This window comes from Vombatus ursinus, unplaced genomic scaffold (genome assembly GCF_900497805.2).
Source record: "Vombatus ursinus unplaced genomic scaffold, bare-nosed wombat genome assembly UNPS02014789.1, whole genome shotgun sequence".
Classification (NCBI taxonomy): domain Eukaryota; kingdom Metazoa; phylum Chordata; class Mammalia; order Diprotodontia; family Vombatidae; genus Vombatus; species Vombatus ursinus.
In genome coordinates this window covers 27,150,659-27,170,245 of record NW_020954567.1, presented here as the reverse complement: position 1 = coordinate 27,170,245, position 19,587 = coordinate 27,150,659, and the positions used below count along the sequence as shown (strand labels likewise).

General features: G+C 35.4%; 1 protein-coding gene across 2 annotated transcripts in view; it reads right to left on the bottom strand.

Moving 5' to 3' along the window:
• Window positions 1–10,399: 10,399 nt before the first annotated feature.
• PLA2G4A (phospholipase A2 group IVA) overlaps window positions 10,400–19,587 on the bottom strand; it is a 164,596-nt gene continuing 155,408 nt past the window's right edge. For both annotated transcript variants that reach the window (XM_027868653.1, XM_027868654.1), the window contains exons 16-18: window positions 17,380–17,575; window positions 16,365–16,522; window positions 10,400–12,350 (exon numbers count right to left, since the gene is read on the bottom strand). In XM_027868653.1, the coding sequence (XP_027724454.1) occupies window positions 12,219–12,350; window positions 16,365–16,522; window positions 17,380–17,575 (486 nt within the window). In that variant the 3' untranslated portion in view covers window positions 10,400–12,218. The remainder of the gene's footprint in view (window positions 12,351–16,364; window positions 16,523–17,379; window positions 17,576–19,587) is intronic.

Sequence of the window (19,587 nt, the reverse complement as noted above, 5' to 3'; positions counted from 1 at the left end):
CTTCCTCTTACTTTTCATTCATAAATTCTAAGATGGCAGGATTTATTCTTCTCGAGTTCTTGTCATTTCTGTTTCAAGAAACAGTTCCTTCTTGTTGGTCATAATTATGTCCAAAATAACAATTTCTTTCTTTCTTTCCTTGGTCCTCTGAAAAACAAAATTATCATCTGTGCATGTCAAAAATTTCTTAGCTGTTCTGCTTTTAGGTCCAGAGTACATGCTGATAGTTGAAACTAACCATGACTAACATGCACTGACTCCAAGAAAACATTATTATTTAACTCTGGAACTCGTCCACTTGCTTCTTCTAGCTCCCATATACTTGGCTGTATCCTATGGCCTAACTCCATAACTATATTTGAGTAGAGCTGTCCAGGTATGTTTTGGATCACTGCCTTTCTGCATATCCTACGGGCAAGGAAAATATTTTACATTCATAGACTTGTCTATCTCCTCCAATAGCCTGCAACTGACATAAAACTCCCTAAGGGTATGGGGAAAGCTTTTAAATTCCTTAATCAATCAAACAATCACAAAATTGTTATGGGTAACATTCAAAGTCCTTTGATAATCCTGACTTCCACTAGAACTTTTCTCCTTCCTCCTAGCTGCTATAATCTTCCCGATAAGATTACTTTCAATTTATAACAGTATATATACAATTTATGCCATATATACGTCAATTTATTTTGGTTTTGTTCAGTCATTTCAGACACGTCCAACTCTTTCTGACCCCATTTAGGATTTTCTTGGCAAAGATACTGGAACAGTTTGCCATTTCCTTCTCCAGCTCATTTTAGTGATGAAGAACTGGGACAAACAGGGTTAAGTGCCTTGCCCAGGGTTAGATAGCTAGTAAGTGTCTGAGGCCAGATTTGAACTCATGAAGTCTTCCTGACTCCATGCCCAGCACTCTATCCACTGTACCATCTAGCTGCCATGTATATGTATATGTATATGTATATGTATATGTATATGTATATGCATATGTATATGAATATGTATGTGCATATGTATATGAATATGTATATGTGCATGTGTACAGTACATGTATTGTAGATATGTGTGTATGTACACACATATATGTATATGTATGTGTTAATATATGTGTATATGTGTATGTACACATTTGTATATGTGTATATTCCAATTTATCATTATATATTCCAATTTTTCATATAGATACGAATTTTATATAGTCCAATTTATCTTTATATATGCACACATGGGTATATACACATATGCATATATATACAGGAATGTATCGACGTGTATCATATTGTAATGCGCATGTTGATGCTCAGTCATTTCAGTTGTGTCAACTCTTTGTGATTCCATTTGTGTTTACTTGGCAAAGATACTGGAGTGATTTGGCATTTCCTTCTACGGTTCATTTTACAGGTGAGAAAATGGAGACAAACAAGGTTAAGTGACTTACTTGGATCACACAGCCAAGTGTCTGAGACCAGATTTGAACTCAGGAAGATGAGTCTTCCTGACTCCAGGTCTGGTGCTTTATCCACTGTACCACCTAATTGCTACATGTGAGTAAATATACACATATGTTTGTATATATAAACAAATATACATATATATATATCTGTGTATGTATATCTAGTTTCTACAGTTGTTTTCATGTTGTTTCCCTGTGCTAGAATGTAAGTTCCTTGAGAACAGAGGCTGTTTTTGCCTTTCTTGTATCCCTAGCACTAATCACAGTTCCTGACACACAGTAGGAATTTAATAAATGCTTGTCAACTTTATTGCAATAGTTAACATTTATGTGGAGCATTAAGATTTGCAAAGACATATGTGTGTATATGTATACAAGTATATAAGATCATTTAATCTTCATTACAACCCTGTGAAGTAGGTACTATTATTATTAACATTCTTCAGATGAAGAATGGGGCAGCTAGGTGGTACAGTGGATAAAGTGCAGGGCCTGAAGTCAGGAAGATTCATCTTCCCCAGTTCAAATCTGGCCTCAGACACTTACTACTTGTGTGAGCCTGGGCAAATCACTTAACTCTGTTTACCTCGGTTTCCTCATCTGTAAAATGAGATGGAGAAGGAAATGGCAAACCACTCCAGTATCTTTGCCAAGAAAACCCCAAATGGAGTCACGAAGAGTTGGACATGACTGAAAAACTATTGCAATCAGATGAAGAAACTGAAGCTTTAGTAAGTTAAGTGTTTTGTCCGGGGTCATATAGAAAGTAAATCTAGGTAAGGCAATATGATATAGATCAGAGATATCAAATATGTGGCCCAAGTCATTCTGGAGAGTACCAGAATCAAATTGAAATGTAATGAATACTTACCACAATAAATAAAAATACAACAAACCAGAGATAACATTGCATTTAAAGCTAAGTCAACATGCAGCCAGCAAGGATGCTTATGGAAGAAGTAGTCACAGCTGTTTGTATTTGAGTTTGACACCATTGGTATAGAGGCTAGAGTGCTGGACTTGGGACTGGAAGACCTAGCTTTGAATTCTACCTCAGACACTTGCAGGCTGTGGGACCCAGGACAAGTCAATTTCCATCTCTATTGCTCGATTCCTTTTCTATGAAGGAGGTTGGGCTTACTAACGTCTAAGGTCCCTTCTAGCTCTAAACCTCTGCTCCTGTAAGTATCTCAAGTGGAAGTAGATCCCAAGGATTCCTAACCCCATGCCAAGCACTCTAGCCACTATACCCCACTGCCTCTCTATAAGTATATAAAATCACTTAATCTTCATCACAACCCTGTGAGGTAGGTACTATTATTATTTACATTCTTCAGATGAAGAATGGGGTAGCTAGGTGGGGCAATGGATGGAGTGCAGGGCCTGGAGTCAGGAAGATTCATCTCCAAGTCTTCCTGATGACATTTTGTAATTTGGATCTCATTAACATGTTCCAGAGCAGGCTTCGGGGTTGAAACAATTGATTCTTTCCTTATTAGTTCATCTTACAAATTATTTTTGCTTCACTGACATAGGCATGGCTCTCTCTGGAGCCAACCGGGAGAGCAGTTTCAACTTCATTTCATCACATCTTTTTCTTTTCATACTTTTTTTTTAATCATATAATTGACTCAACTTCGTGGTATGGAGCTGACCCTGGGTTGTCAGTGGAAATAAACATCTGGCAGATTGCACCACGATGGAAAGGCTTCAAATAACAGCAATTGTAATAACTAACATTTATATAGTGTTTACTATGTGCCAAGCACTAGAGCTTTACAATTATTATCTCATTTCATCCTTACAAAAACTTTGTGTGGTAGATTCTATTATTATACTCATTTTACAGATGAGAAAACTGAGATTAAGTGATTTGCCATGGGTCACATGGCTCATAAGTGTATGAGGCTAGATTTATACTCAGGTCTTTCTGATGCTAGACCTTGCACTCTATCTACTGAGCTACCTCAGTGTTTTTCTCTGTATTTTCAACCTAACTAAGCATGCAGGAGATATCGCTATAAGGAAAAGAAGCTTCTAGGTAATCAATTATCTGTACAGAGTAACCCATGAAATTAAGAATAATACAAAATGGTCTGCAATCCTGTGTGATCGCTTTTTGTGTATGCAGTAAGAGTGGCAAAATAGCAGAAAAGAAAACAGAATGATCTGAGAATCAGATGGCTCGTAGACCATCTATAAACATTAACTTATGTCTTGATATTCTAAATTTAAGATCTTTGTCTAATAACCAGTGAGCTGGCATATTCCTTGAGGAATGGAGTCATAGAAAATATGATGTTTAAAAATCAGATCCTTACCTTCATTAATCACTAAATGGAAGAACCTTTCTTTCAATTATTTAAAAACATTCTGAGAAGAGATTCATAGGCTTCCTTAGATTGCCAAAGGGGTCCAACATAGAAGAAAGGTTAAGAACCCTTTCTACAAATGAAACCAGAAGACAAAAGGAAGTTGGCATTATTGGGAGGGTAGCTTATAAGTTCTCCTTGGGAAGAAACAAATAAAAAAGTTGGTGGAGGTCATTTTATTGTGAACTCAAAGGTAAGAAGAGAGATCATTTCTTGGATCATTGGATGATTTTACATTTTAAAACACGTAAAACACATAAACTCATAAAAATACTACTATGAATATAAAGTAGTTTATTTGCTAAAATTTATTGAAAATGCAAATATAGAAAAATTCAATGGAGAACTCATTATACTCCTTCAAATTAATTAATGATGTGTAGTATTTGTTACATAGTTTTATTTAAGTAAACAGTATGAAATGGAAATGCATGGTTTCATATTCAATCCTATTTTTGTGTTGTGCTGTGTACATCAAAACACTTTTTTTTAGTATTTAAGTTCCAAATGAATTTTAGAAAAATTAAAAAAGAACAAATTAAATCAGCATAGACTTTATTATTAGGTAATTTCAAGGCAAGATTGGGTATAGTAACATAGTAGAAAATGTTGGAAAATTTGACTCAAGATTAAGAAACAAAAAGAGGCCAAAGGTTGCTCCACTATATAGAAGCCTCTATCCACTTATAATTTAGGACTACTTTTTTCAAAAAAGAGTCAGGAAGTGTTGACTATAATCAGTACCAAACAACATTTAGAAAGATGGTGATTACAATTTTACAGGAAGCAACTGGTTCCTGAAATAAAAGATATTTCTGAGTCCCATAGACTTGTGAGAGTAAAGCTGTAAAAAACCTACAAATTAGAAGATAAAAATGAGAAAAAGATACATCATGAAATGAAACCAACTCCAACCTGATCTATTTGAACAGAATATTAATATAGTCACACATTTTTTAAAATGGGCAATGGATAAAAGAACAGGCATTTACAAAATTTGTCACAATTTCCTAAGCAAGTTTGACCCATGTAAATCAATTGCTACAACAAGGCCAAAGAGACTAAGGACACCAGCAGCAGCAGCACCTGATTGCTTTGACAAGAAATACATGAAAGTCAAGAGCAATGTTGATTTCAAATATAAAAATTTTATAAAATAATATACTATGAGAGGTATTGCCTCACAAAAATAGGAAAGGAAAGGAGGAAACGAGTATCCAGAAAGTTGGGTAAAATGTATAATGAAAGCTTTTAAGGATGGAATTAGGACAACCAGGGAGTGAAATATGGAGGGGAGTAGAGTACACAGGTCAGAAACCTCTTTCCCCTCAAAAACTAATGCATACTGCAACAGGACTATTGTTTTGGGACTTTGCTGTAGCCCCAGTATGTAGTATGAGGATTAAAGAAAACAAAGTTAGAAAGAGAAGCTACATAGACTAAGTAGAGAGGACTTCCATGTTTCTGAATGCCTAAACAGGGAAGGCAAGGAGTACTAGGGAGGAGAAAAAAAAAAGATGCAGAAAGAAAAGGAAAGGTTGAGGCCACTCAAAATGATTTTAAATATTTCAGTTATTTTTTCCAACTACAACTATTCTTTCTCCATCCTTATACACACAATTCTCCAAACCCATTCTTTGCTCTCTCATGCCTTTGCTCATGCTTCTACACCTGTAAAGCCCTCCTCTCAGTATCCCATCTATGCCTATTGAAGTAAACCATCCTTTGAGACCCAGTTTGGATCTCACTTTCTTCTTGAAAACTATACTGCTCCATGAACTTAAAACTATTATTCCTTTTTTAGAAGCCTCACTCTCATATGTATCACTTTGTTCTATACCTCTTCTGCACTTGTCATTACAGAATGTAGCCTCTTTGCTTTTTGACTTTGTATCCCTACCATACAACACAGTGCCTACATTACTTGTTAGTTGACTCTACTCTGTACTAGAGATACTTTTGTATGTCCTCTCCCATATTAAAATGTAGGTTCCTTGAGGACAGAAATTACTTCTGATTATTTTTGTATCTTCTCCATTCCTGAATTCTTGCTCTATATATTGTATGCATTAAATGAGCTTGTCATTGAAAATGAAGGGTTGGAATAATTGGAGTAGACTGTATATGTTGGTCTGGCATTTTTTTTCTAATGAAACAAAGATATAAGCCAAGAATCAGCACTCAACCATGCATAATTTTCAGTTTCCAATTCTGCATTCTGACACCATACAGTAGTGGGTGCAATGGGGGTAACTCACAGCTATGATATTGCACTTGGGCCTATCAACTTTCATTTGCTTTTTACTGTGACAATTTAATAGATAGGGTACTAAGATAATTGCCTCTATTTTCTTTAGATTTTCTACGGGTTGCAAGTTAAACAGGGAAAAAATCTATTCATCAATACTAGAGGCATTTATTAATCACCTGGTAGATTTATTTAGTATCAAGACAATGTCTAGGAAGAAAAATTCATTGCAAACACTTTTCAGGGGCTTGCACATTTTCGACAATTAAAAATGTGGCTCTAATCCACATGAGGGCACATCCATCTGATTAACAATAACCCTTTTGATAAATGAGTCTATGTTTGTAAGTCTGACTTGTTGTGGAAAGTATAGATAAAAAGTGCTGACTGGCTGCAGGTGATGGTAATTGGGATAAAGATTCAGGCACTCCAACTTGACTGTGACTTTAGTTACAAACCGAGTGCATCGTACTCAGAGCATAAATGTGGTGTGTGGGTGGGTGTGGGTGTGTATGCAAATGTCTAGAATGGGTACAAACTTAAAAATGATGATACTGAGAATATCAGTAGGAAAATTTGCATCAAGAAAAGAGTATGAATAAAGTAAATTGAGAAAGGTTATCTGTGGCCATTCATACATTCATTCACTTACTCCACTTTCCATGAGCCCCACAGGATGATGCTAAAACAGTGGAGGAGATTTAAGATGCCCTCCATCATCTTCTAAAATATTCTATCTTTCCCTTTCAAAACACTCATTCCTTTCAGGAAGACTCCCCAGATCAATCCCACTACATTCTGGTCACTTTAACTACTTCAGAACTTCTGTCTGTCGTTCTAGTCTGTAGGATCCATAGTAGCAAGGAAGCATTTATCCTTTCAAGCCTTATCTCTCACAATGTATAACACAGTTGTCTAAGTACAAAAGGGGCTTGGTAAATGTTTGATGAATGCATCAATAAATACATAACTGCTGGCACTTGTATATTTCTTTATGTTACTATGTGCTTCATCTCTTACATATTTTGAAGAAAAATGTTATTCTTTTCCATTTCTATAAAATTTCTTTGAGGTCAGGGTCCTGTGTAGAATTTGCTTCAAATCTCTCCACAGTACTGGTTATGATATTCTGCTTAAATAGTATTCTTTAAATCTTGTTGTCTAGCCAGAGATGGAAAGATGCAAGGGCTGAGCTAAAAAAAAAAAAAAAAAATCAGGGAGCAGCTTCAGGATAATTTTGATGGTCATTGTAGCACTATGCTGATTTTCAATCTGTTTCTTTGTGAGAATCATAGGGTCCTAAATTTAGAGGAATCTTCATGAGGGATCCTCTAGTCCAACCCCGGTGGTGAGGAAAATGAGATCCAGGAAATTATTCAATATGCCCAAGGTCACATAAGTAGTAGGAGACACACCTTAGATCAAACCGAGGTGCTCAGATTCAAACCCTGGACCCTTTCCATGACACTACACTATCACCCATCATCCATTGTTAGTGAATTCAAGCTTTTCTCTTGTGGGAAGATGTCTGTTTTTGATCCCAGAAACAGGAGCTAGAATCAAGAAAGGCATAACTGACTGAGAAGCAATAGCTGGGAGGGATTCAGGGTTATAATGTGCAATTTTCTGGTTTTAAGAGTACATGGGATTGTGGTGAGTTACATGGTTTATGAAAAATATTTGCACGATTACTACATTGACCTGTAATTTTACTTTCCCACCAAGCATGGAACTAGGAGAAATTAACAAACTAGAGAATCAAATCAAATTGTATTCTTGATTGTGATGGTTGTCAAGTGGATGAAGATCCTGTCAGAACTAGTCTTACAAGTAGGCAGGGAAGGTAGTTAGATTGTAAGCTCCTTGAACATAGGGACAGCCTTGCTTCTTTTTGCATCCTGAGCATTTAGCACACTGCTTGGTACATTGTGGGCATGTATTAATGTTTGTTGATTGGTTGGCTGAGGTAGTAACTGACATAGTGTGTTTTAGAGGCCCAACATTGAGAAGCCTGTAATTTTATTGGTTTAGAGAACATTAACTGAAGCCATTTCTTCCAATAACATAGATCAGCACGTGCAACATAGAGTCTTAGAATTTTTTAAGTCAACTACAAGTTACATGACTTGGATACAGTCATGCAGTCAGGAACAGGACTTGAAGGCAGGTCTTCCTGATTTTGAGATTTTCTCTGCATCTATTGTGCCATGATGCCTCTCAAACCTGTAATACTTTTAAAATACCCTTGAATTCTCAAACTATAATAAAGAGCCTGAAAAATCATAAATTTAACAATCAGACTATAAATAATAGTAGTTGCCTCTTCTTTAATTGATGCATCAGAGTAGTTAGAAGTAGTTGAAAGAACACTGAGTTAGAAACCAGAAAATGTAGGTTCCACCAGGACAAATTGGAGAACCTGAGGAAATCCCTTAAAACTCCATGCCTCTGTCTTCCACACAAGCATGTGGTGAATATTCAATGAGATAATCTATTAGAAAAAGCTTTAGAAAAAAATCAAGTAAATAGCTGGGAAAATGAATGAACAGCAGACAAAACCTCAGACTATAGAATCTTACTTTGGTGATCAAAACACACTCAGAAGAAGACAACAAAGTCAAAGCTCCTACATCCAGAGCTTCTAAGAAAATTATAAATTGGTCTCAGGCCAAGGAATAGCTCAAAAAGGATTTTGAAAATCAAATAAGAGAAGTAGAGGAAAAAGTGGGAAGAGAAATGAGAGTGATGCAAGAAAATCAAGAAAAACAAGTCAACAGCTAATTAAAGGAGACCCAAAAATACTGAAGAAAATTACACTTTAAAAAATAGCCTAGACCAAATGGCAAAAAAGGTCCAAAAAGCCAATGAGGAGAAGAATGCCTTAAAAAGCAGAATTGGCCAGATGGAAAAGGATGTCTAAAAGTCCACTGAAGAAAATAATTCTTTAAAAATTAGAATGGAGCAAATGGGAACTCTATGAGAAATCAAGAACTTATAAAACAAAACCAAAAGAATGAAAAAATAGAAGACAATGTGAAATATCTCATTGGAAAAACAACTGACCTGCAAAATAGATCCAGGAGAGATAATTTAAAAATCACTGGACTACCTGAAAGCCATGATCAAAAAAAGAGCCTAGATATCATCTGTCAAGAAATTATCAAGGAAAACTGCCCTAATATTCTAGAACCAGAAGGTAAAATAGACATTGAAAGAATCTGCCAATCTCCTCCTGAAAGAGATTCCAAAAGGAAAAATCCCAGGAATATTATAGCCAAATTCCAGAGTTCCCAGGTCAAGGAGAAAATATTGCAAGCAGCCAGAAAGAAACAATTCAAGTATTGTGGAAACACAATCAGGATTAAACAAGATTTAGCAGCTTCTACATTAAGGGATCAGAGGGCTTGGAAGATAATATTCTGGAGGTCAAAGGAGCTAGGATTAAAACCAAGAATCACCTACCCAGCAAGACTGAGTGCAATCATTTGGGTGGGGTTGATTGACATTCAATGACATAAAGAATTTAATGCATTCTTGAGAAGCCAGAACTAAATAAAAAATTGACTTTCAAATACAAGACTCAAGAGGATTGTGAAAAAGTAAACAGGAAAGAGAAATCAACTTATTAAGGTTGAGTTGTTTACATTCCTGCATGGAAAGATGATATGTGTAACTCATGAGACCTTTCTCATTATTAGGATAGTTGAAGGGAACATATATAGACAGAGGGCACAGAGTGAGTTGAATATGAAGGGATGATATCCAAAAAATAAAATTAAGGAGTGAGAAAGGAATGTACTGGGAGAAGGAGAAAGGGAGAGGTAGACTGGGGTAAATCATCTCACATAAAAGAGGCAAGAAAAAGCTTTTTCAGTGGAGGGGAAGAAAGGGAAGGTGAGAGGGAATGAGTGAACCTTACTCTCATCAGATTTGGCTTAAGGAGGGAATAACATACACACTCAACTGGGTGTGAGAATCTATCTTACCCTACAGGAAAGTAGTGGGGAATGGGATGGGGGGGAATAGAAGGGAGGACAGATTGGGGGATGGGGTAATCAGAAGCAAACACTTTTGAGGAGGTACAGGGTCAAAGGAAAAAGTAGAATAAGTGGGGGAGGCGAGACAGGATGGAGTCTTTCACAACATGATTATTATGGAAGTGTTTTGTATGATTATACATCTATAACCTACATCGAATTGTTTGCCCACTCAAGGGAGAGAATTTGGAACTCAAAGTTTTAAAAGTGAATGTTGGAAATTGTTTTTGCATGCAACTGGGAAATAAGATACACAGGCAATGGTGTATAGAAATCTATCTTACCCTACAGGAAAATAGAAGGGGAAGGGGATAAGAGAAGGGTGTGGTGATAGAAGGGAGGGCAGATTGGGGTAAGGCATAATCAGGATGCACGCCATCATGAGGTGCAGGAGGGGAGAGATGGGGAGAAAATTTGGAATTCAAAATCTTGTGGAAGTGAATGTTCAAAACTAGAAATAAATAAACTGAGAAAAAAAAAGAAAAAGCTTTTGAAAATAGAAGTTTGCTTTAATGGAGCATTAAGGTAGTTTTTTCATGTGGGAAAAGGATTGGATTTGAAGTTATAGGAACTTGAATTAAATCTTGGCTCTCCTATTTATTTCCAGTATGACCTTGGGGAAGTTATTCCACTTTCTTGTGTCTTATTTTCTCCTTCTGTAAAATGAAGGAATAGATTAAATGACCTCAGAGGTTTCTTACAGGTCTTAATCTATGGGGGAAAGACAGACAGAGACAAACAAAACAAAAAATGCAGATAAGCAGGCCTAGAGACAGACACAAACAGAGAGAGAGAAATAGATTATGTGGAAGAAAAGAAAAAAAATGAATGGAAGCTATCTAATCAAAAAGGAAAATAATACATGGAAAGAGGAGGAATGAGGGAAAGTTAAAAGGAGAAGAGAAAGGTCACATTCTGAAAATATCAATCCTGTAGCTCAGGGGTTCAGAAGAAGAAACAGCATTGGGGCAGTGGGATTCAGTGATCCTTTGTGATATGGATAATCTCAGAGGAGAATAGGAAAGCTGGACTGCCAGAAGCAGACTTTTCTGTCATTAATATTGTCTTAAGTAATTCACTGGGGGAAAACAAAAAGAAACAAAGAAAAAAATAAAAATAAGACAAAATAATTTTAATTTAAAAAAACTTGTGGACAGGCAGTAGTTGTTTGAAGCATGCAACATAATCCTGCCTTAATAATTCTGCATTTCTGTTTCCTGATTTGGTATGTAAATTATTTATTTAATAAAACAAATCACAGGAACTTAAAAAAATAGCCTGAATGTGATAGAGGTATGGTATTAGTATGGAGTAGTCAAAAAAGCAGAGTTAGAGTCAGAAATCTAGCTTTGAATCCTAGCCCTCATTAACCAAGGACAAGTCACTCAGGCTCACTAACCTAGTTCTCTCAATCATAAAATAGGAGTAAAAACACCCTCCTCCACCTTTCTTATCAGGCTATCATGAAGAAAGTGCTATGTAAACTATGAAGCACTATATAAATGTGAGATAACATTATTTATATTCAATTCTGGCCTCTTGCTTTGGGGACAGAGGATCTGAGGTTTTGTATTAACATTGGACTATTTCACTAAAAGTGCTGACACGATGAATCTTTAAAAAAAAAGCTTTCACAAAATAATGTTTATATTGCTAAAGACATCTATTACATTTCTGTATACATAAATAAGAAATAGTGTTGTCCTATAGGATGATAAATCTAGTCAGTGGATAAAATTTGCACTCCATGTAAAATAGTAGTCCTTGACATCAATCCTCTCAAATACTCTAAAAAGAATCAGCATTTTAAAAAATAGTACAGTGAATAAAACAGCTGGTGAGGAATGTTTAAAAATTCAGTATATGGTCCTACAGTACATTTGGAAATTCATACTGATGGAATACGTGAATAAGCATGTGTTCACATAATGAATGGCATTTGTCAATTCAAAAAGACAACAATGGTATTATTCTCATGCAGCAAAATCACTGTTCATCTTAGTGCCATCCAGTCTCTCTAGAGCAATGATGCCTTGTGGCAAATCCAGTTGTTACAATATTGCAAACAGCTATAGTACAGACAATGGATGTACTTTCTAGCACATAGCCTATGCTGAGGGTTTGCTTAGGGAGTCCTTGTTAAAGAATCTTCGTGCCTCAATGCTACTGAGGGAAACGGAACAACGAGATGGGTTCTGTCTTCTGTATTCAATGCTTTCAAATATGGCATTCTTTATAATCTGCAAAACAGAAACAACAGATTCATTCAGTACATATACTCATAACCTTCTACATGCAAGGTACTGTGTAGGGTGCTAGAAGTAGAAAGTTTATTTTTATTTTTTTTAAAGACAGTCATAAGGGGCAGCTAGGTGGCGCAGTGGATAGAACACCAACCCTGGATTTAGGAGAACCTGAGTTCAAATCCGGCCTCAGACACATAACACTTACTAGCTGTGTGACCTTAGGCATGTCACTTAACCCCATTGCCTAACCCCCCCCCCAAAAAAAAAGAAGTGTAAAAAAAAAAAAAAAGACAGTCACTGCCCACAACGGTCAAATGTTCTACTGCCAGGAGAAGGAGCTCAGATGGCATGTGATAAATGCATGGAGAAGAGTAATATTCTGTGTATTATTCTGAATTTGTTTTTTAAAAAGTATTCTTTTAGTACAATAGTATGACAATATGAACAAATTTTCCACTCAGTATCTTCTTCAACATCTTTATATATTTTATAATTCCTAAAAGTTTCATGATTACAAAGAAATACTGAAAATTCTAGGTTGAGAATTCATACACATTTGCAGTTGACCATTGCCCTCAGTGTTCTTGTTAGTAAATTCCATCCCTCTGTTATAGAAGTAAAACACCTATGATATTCTGTATTGCTAAGGAGAATGCAATTTCAGTAGAAAAATGGACAAAAGATATCATTAGTTTTTCAAAAGAAGAAATGCAAGTTCTCCCAACTCTCCAGTCTTCTTACACCTTACTTCCTTCCATGTACTCTAAGATTCAGTGGCCTCCGTTGGCCCCCTTTCTTTTCCTCTCACAAAATACTGCATCTATCAACCATGTGTATTTTCCCTGACTGTCCCTCCTGCTTGGAATGCTCTCCTTTCTCATCTTCTTTCAAGACTTAGGTAAATCCCACCTGGAAAAAACCTTTCTCAATTCCCCTTAATGCTAGTTCCATTCCTCTCAGATTAGCCTCAATAATTGTTTGTTCACACATAATTATTTGCATGCCTTAGATTCTTAGATCATAAATTCCTTAAGAGCAGTGACTGTTTTTTGCCTTTCTTTGTATCCTCAATGCTTAGCACAGTGCCTGGCACATAGTAAGTATTTAATAAATACTTGTTGACAACTTGACTTGAATAATAGTATAAAAATATTCTCAGTCATTAAAAACAAGAAAAATTCAAACTAGAACAAATGAGTTTTTCAATCTCGCTCATCATCATTTGCAGGCTCTAAATTTGGTGTGCATAGTAGGATGACTTTTCTGGGTCCCTTAGTTTCCTTATTAGTAAATGAAGGTATTGTAATAAATTATTTCTAAGCTACCCCCCCATTCTGATATTCTGTGTACAGTTTAGTGTACCCAGTTCAATCACAATAGAAACACAGGGACTGAACCACTGGATGGTATTTCATGCTCAGGGAATTTCTTTGTAGATTTTTCAAATGCTTGCAGAACATACTATGTGTTTCAGATAAGATTAATAAAAAAAAATCAAATGGTTAATTTGTCACCACAGGAGCTTTACTTTTATAACAATTTATGACAGGACATGCATACATTTCATGCCTACAGTGTACTCCTTCCTCATCCCTGCCTTATAGAATCCCCAGCTTCCTTCAAAGAGCACCTCAAGGACTAACTCCTACATAAGTTTTTTTTTTCCTGATCCCTTCCCCTGCCTTCATTTGTTATTACTATTTTCCTCTTGAGATCATTTTGTAAATATTCTGTTTTATTTACTTGAATTCCCAGTAGAATATAATTCTTTGAAGGCAGGGACTTTTTTTTAAAATTTTGTCTTTGTATCCCCAGACTCAAAATTAATCAGTCCATCAGTAATCATTTATTAAGATCCTATAATACTCAAGGCACTGTGCTGAGCAATGAAAAAACAAAGATATAAATGAAGTCATCTCTGCCTTCATGGGAATTATGTTCTAGAAAGGAAAGCATCTATATATAAAAATAGATGTGAATTATATATGAAGGGAACTCAAGGTAGAAGGCACTTAATATGTGTGTATGTCTTCTTAATTAAATTCAATCCTATATGGCAATAAGACCTGGAATAATTCTCTCCTCCTCTATGACACAGCATGTTTTTTGATCAATTACATTAGCATCAAGTGTGAGCTATTTCCTTCCTGCATTCAATAAAATGCTAGAAGTATGCTAAGCATTATAAGATTAAGATATAGCCCCCTACCCCCACCGCATCAGCCAAAGTGTTTGCGATGAGATTGAGGAAATGAGACATACAAAAGAAGCTAAAGTAAAAGGCAACAATGGCACACAGATAGACTTGGGTCCTAAATAACAGATTACAGCCAGGCTAGAAACATCGAAGCATGGTCAGTGGCCAGAATTTGGCTGTCTCAGACATATGCAAAAACTGACGCTAACAGAGATTATCACAGTGTGCTGAAACAGTGCAGCCACAACACAGAGAGGAAAGAAAAACCACGTCATTAATACACCGAAAAATACACAAACTCAGTTACCAATGAGGTGGCACAGCTGTGAACAGCTGGGAGATTCCATTTCAGATGGGGGGAGGATTATTCTTTTTATTTCCATTTTTATTGTTTGGAGTATTCTTTAAGCAAAGGGTTAGGTAGGCCTAACTGGGAGTTGAAGAACCAAATTTCCAATGAACCACAGATTCCACAAAGGGTGGATAATAACCACAAGTTGTCTTGTAAAGATAAATGGTAAGCTGCTTGTGACTGTTTCTTAGACAAGTATCTCTTTTTCCACCCTCTGGTTCCTAAGACAATAACAAAAGCACTTAAAAGGCAACATGATTAAATGAACTACAAAAAGACAATATCTGATGAGTTTGCTATAGTGTAAGGTTAGTTAAGAGAACCCTTTCTTAAAATTCTGTCTCTTTAATTTAAATCAGTTCCTCAGTTTCTAATCAATATTATCACAATATAAATAACTGAAGGATTATAAATAACAGTTAATTCTTAGAACAAAGTACTCATTAGATTTTAAACCAAAATTACAAACTGAGAGAAATGTATATCAATTATGCAGAATTAGTTAATGTCATTTTTTATTTTTCTATGTGTAATATGGTAAATTTACACATCCATAATCTATTGAATCTGCTTGTAAAATCTGTAGCCTATCACGTCTGCCTACTATGTGTTTATCTATACAACTATATGCACCTGACTTGTACTTCATCAACCAGTCCATTCAATTAGCCTTCATTAAGTACCTATGGTATGCCAAACACTGTGTTAGGTACTGGTGATACAAAGATAAATACCAAACAATCCTTATCTTCAAGTTGATATTCTCCACTTGTACTCCACTGGAGGAATTATGACAGTATTTTCAAGTTTCCAGCTCTCCTTTAAGTTGTTATGGATCTCAAGATCAAAGTAGTAATTCTGAACCTCATATTTTCACAAATCACAGGTTATTTTATCTTTACTTTTTTCTGGCAATTAACTATTTAAATATTGAGTTTGTGGAACCACAATGGAGGAAAAATGACAAAATCCTCAAAGTTGCCCTCTGCTTATAAAAACAATATTTATTATGACCTACTCTGTGGTGAAATAATAATATCAGAAAGAAGCCAAAGAAGCATTTAATTGCAAAGTTGTATTTTCTTTGAAACTCTATTGAAGATGTGACCAAGATGGTATATTACTTTTGCTTCGAATTCACACACACTCAATATTACTGTCACCCCCTTGCAAAGGTTAGCAGTATCTGTGTTTAGGATGACTATTTGCATATTTAAATTATTTAAACTAGTTATCACTCTGTGTACCTTTCTTAGAAACAATGTAGCTTGGGGGCAGCTAGGCGGCACAGTGGGTAGAGCTCTTGCCTTGGAGTTAGCAGGACCTGAGTTCAAATCTGACCTCAGACATTTGACACTTAGTAGCTGTGTGACCCCAGGTGAGTCACTTAACTACGATTGTCTCACCAAAAATAATAATAATAATAACAATCTAACTTTACTAAAAAGATGATACTTACATCTATGTTATTCAATGTATTGAAATGCATTAAATCATGAAGCCTTTTAAAAGCTTGATTTGGATATTGAAAGTTGAATGTGGAGAATGGAGATTCAGGGTCATCAAAAATATCAAAATCAGCAAAATCTTTCTCTTCCTGTGTTTCTCTCGGAATTCCTATGTCAACAGAATGGATACAAATGATTATATTAATTTACAAAGAGTAAGCCATTTTAAAATGCCAACTAATACGTGCTGAATTTTCAAATCTTAAATTTAGAAGAATTTTTATACGGCATCTAGGCTAATTTCTTTTCCAACGCAGAAATTCCTTCTACATCGTTTTGGCTAAAAATCATTCAACCTGTACTTGAATACTTCCCCAGTAAGTAAATTCACTCCTTTGTCAGTTAGCTAGCCCATTTTATTGTTTGATAAATCTATTTGTTAAGAAGCACTTCAAAAAAAAAAAACATTCTTATGTTAACCTAAAACCTGCCTCCATATAACTTCTACTTATTGGTCCCAGTTCTTCCCTCTTGAGCAACTCAGTCTTCTCCCTCTTATACATGATGATACATAAAATATTTGATGATCACTATTATGTGCTCTTGAAATATCTTCTTTTATTAAATATTTCTCTAATTCTTTCAATCATGAAAGATTGCAGGTTCCCTCTTATAATACTATTTACATTACCAATTATCCTCCTGGAGTGGGGCGGGGGTCCATAATTTAACACACTCGGCAGATGTGAACTGACTCAGAGAATACAGAGGACCCATTACTTCCATTATTGGGAACACTATTTCTATCAAAGTTGCCTAGGTTTACATTAGCTTTTCTATCTGTCATATCACGCCACTGATTCACACTGAACTTTCAGGTGATAAATTCCAGATCTTTTCACATAGAAAGTACTTTAAAGCTAGTTCCCTCCTCTGACCTCCTACACTGCCCTGCTATACCCCTCAAAAAAGAAAAACAACAATTTCTGTTTGACAGGAAATTTCCATAAATCATTCCCAACTCACCAGGAGCTTTATAATTTCTGAAGTTGATATTGGCCAGAACAAAATGGATGATGGTTGGGCAATCTTTGTCTACATCAGGATTTTTTGGTTTGAAGACATAACATTCCTTCAGACCTTCTCGATCAAACACATAAGGATCAATCTTTGGAAAGGAGAGCTTATTCATTTTAGCCCACTTTTCAGCAAGCAGAAGTTCCTAGGGAGAAAATAGCAATATTTGTGATACTTGAATTCATCTCTTTCCCAGGTCTTTCTTCTGGTTGTCTGAAGTCTCAAGAGAAGATGAGGGCCCCCATAAAATATCTTCTTTACTTGAGCAATATGTTTTATACCTTCAGAAGGTAGCTTTATACCACTAAAATAAAGTATAAACACTTCATAATTAGGATCTTAACGAAGGCTTCTTCTAAAAAAAACTTAAGGAATTTATATTTTAATTATCTCGATAATCCCCACTACACATTCCATCACCCAACCCTGAAAAACTAAACTTGCAGATACAATTATAGCAAAGAAAACAACACTACACTAGATGTCAAATATGGTTTTTTATGTGGGTCTGTGAACATATACTCAGAGAAATGTAAGCTCTATGAAGGTAGGGAGTGTTTCCTATTATAACCCACCAATACATAAAGCAGTGCCTTATACACAGTGTATAGGCACTTAATTGTGTGTACTTATTAAGTTGAATTACCCTCATCTCAACTTTATTTATGTCTATGAGGGGCTATCACATTATAAATTCTAAGCTAGTTTTTTCCCCTACAATACTTCCAAAAATAATAAATATCCAATACCTTTGTCATTGTCAGCGAAAAGTCTACTCTGCAAATGACCAATTTCTTATTTTAAACTTGGGGGGGGGGTAGGGAAGGGAATAACACTAAATACTTTATTAAAATAAGAAAAACAAATTTTAAAAGAAGAGAATTGAGTCACTGACCAGTTATTTCTACACAAGCAGCAACAACTACTACTATCCATTCAGGATTATTCAAGACAAAACCAAAAGGAGACAGGAATACGGGAAAGGAGGAAAGAAAGGCCAATGATTTTGGACATAATGATTCAATAATCTGACTAGTTATGTTTCCCTTACTACTTGGATGTGTAAGGGAAAATGGAAAGTGAATTTCATAAGAAAAAAAAAATCAGACTACTTTTTAATAGATCTTTTCTTTTTGGTAGTCAGGAAGATGAGAGGTTTCCACTTATGGGATCCTGATAGACAGCATTTAAAAAGTTATGAATTTAAAGTCAGAGGGATGACTGTACATCAGAGGAGTCAGATCTAATATTCGATGTCTTTTTTAAAGAAGGAATGAAACTCTGACACATTATTACTGGTCTAAGAATTCTTGCCAGGTTTTGTTTATTTTTTTCTTTTAATTTAACTTGATTACCAGCCAGATACTGTAAAACTGCAGAAATGTGCCAAAAATTTACCTTTAAAAGCACTATTTGGGGGTCATTTAAAGAATCACATTTCCATGAAGTCAATCACAGGAAATGTTGGATTTTTTAATCTTCTGTTTTATATTTTTTTATTTGAAAAATAAAGTGCAGAAATTTGCAATATGACTTCCAAAAGGACAATTTGAAAAATGCATGAGCTTGTAGAACTAAGAGAATACAATACATAATGACAACAAGAACGTATACAAAACCAATGTTAATTGGGGGCTGAACTCAGATGAATTACAGACTAATATGGGTTCCAGAGGAGATATTTTGAAAAACGCCCCTTGAGTCTTTTCCAGATCTGCATTTATGATCTTGGTACAAAAATGGGAAACTACAATGCACAATAATTCTATTTATCAGACACAGTAGCTTTGTTGGTCAGTTTTACTGAACTATTTCCCTTCGTCACAAGGGAGAGCTCAAAGAGGAAATAACCAATATGAGAAAGGCATGAATAAAGCTAAAAAGAAAAATTCTTTTAAAATATAAGCTCACTTTGGGTCTTAAAATGTATTTGGAAAATTCATGTAAGCAAGTTAATTTAGAAACAAATATTTAAGCAGATTAGGGATCAATTAAAAACCAAATAATAAATAAGCTATACAAGAAAAAGTAAGTAATAACTTGGGGAATTTTTGATTTTAGAACAGCATTTGAGTCACTGAAAGTAGATAAGGAGTGACACTGGGAAGAAAGAAAGGAAGAGAGAGAGAGAGAGAGAGAGAGAGAGAGAGAGAGAGA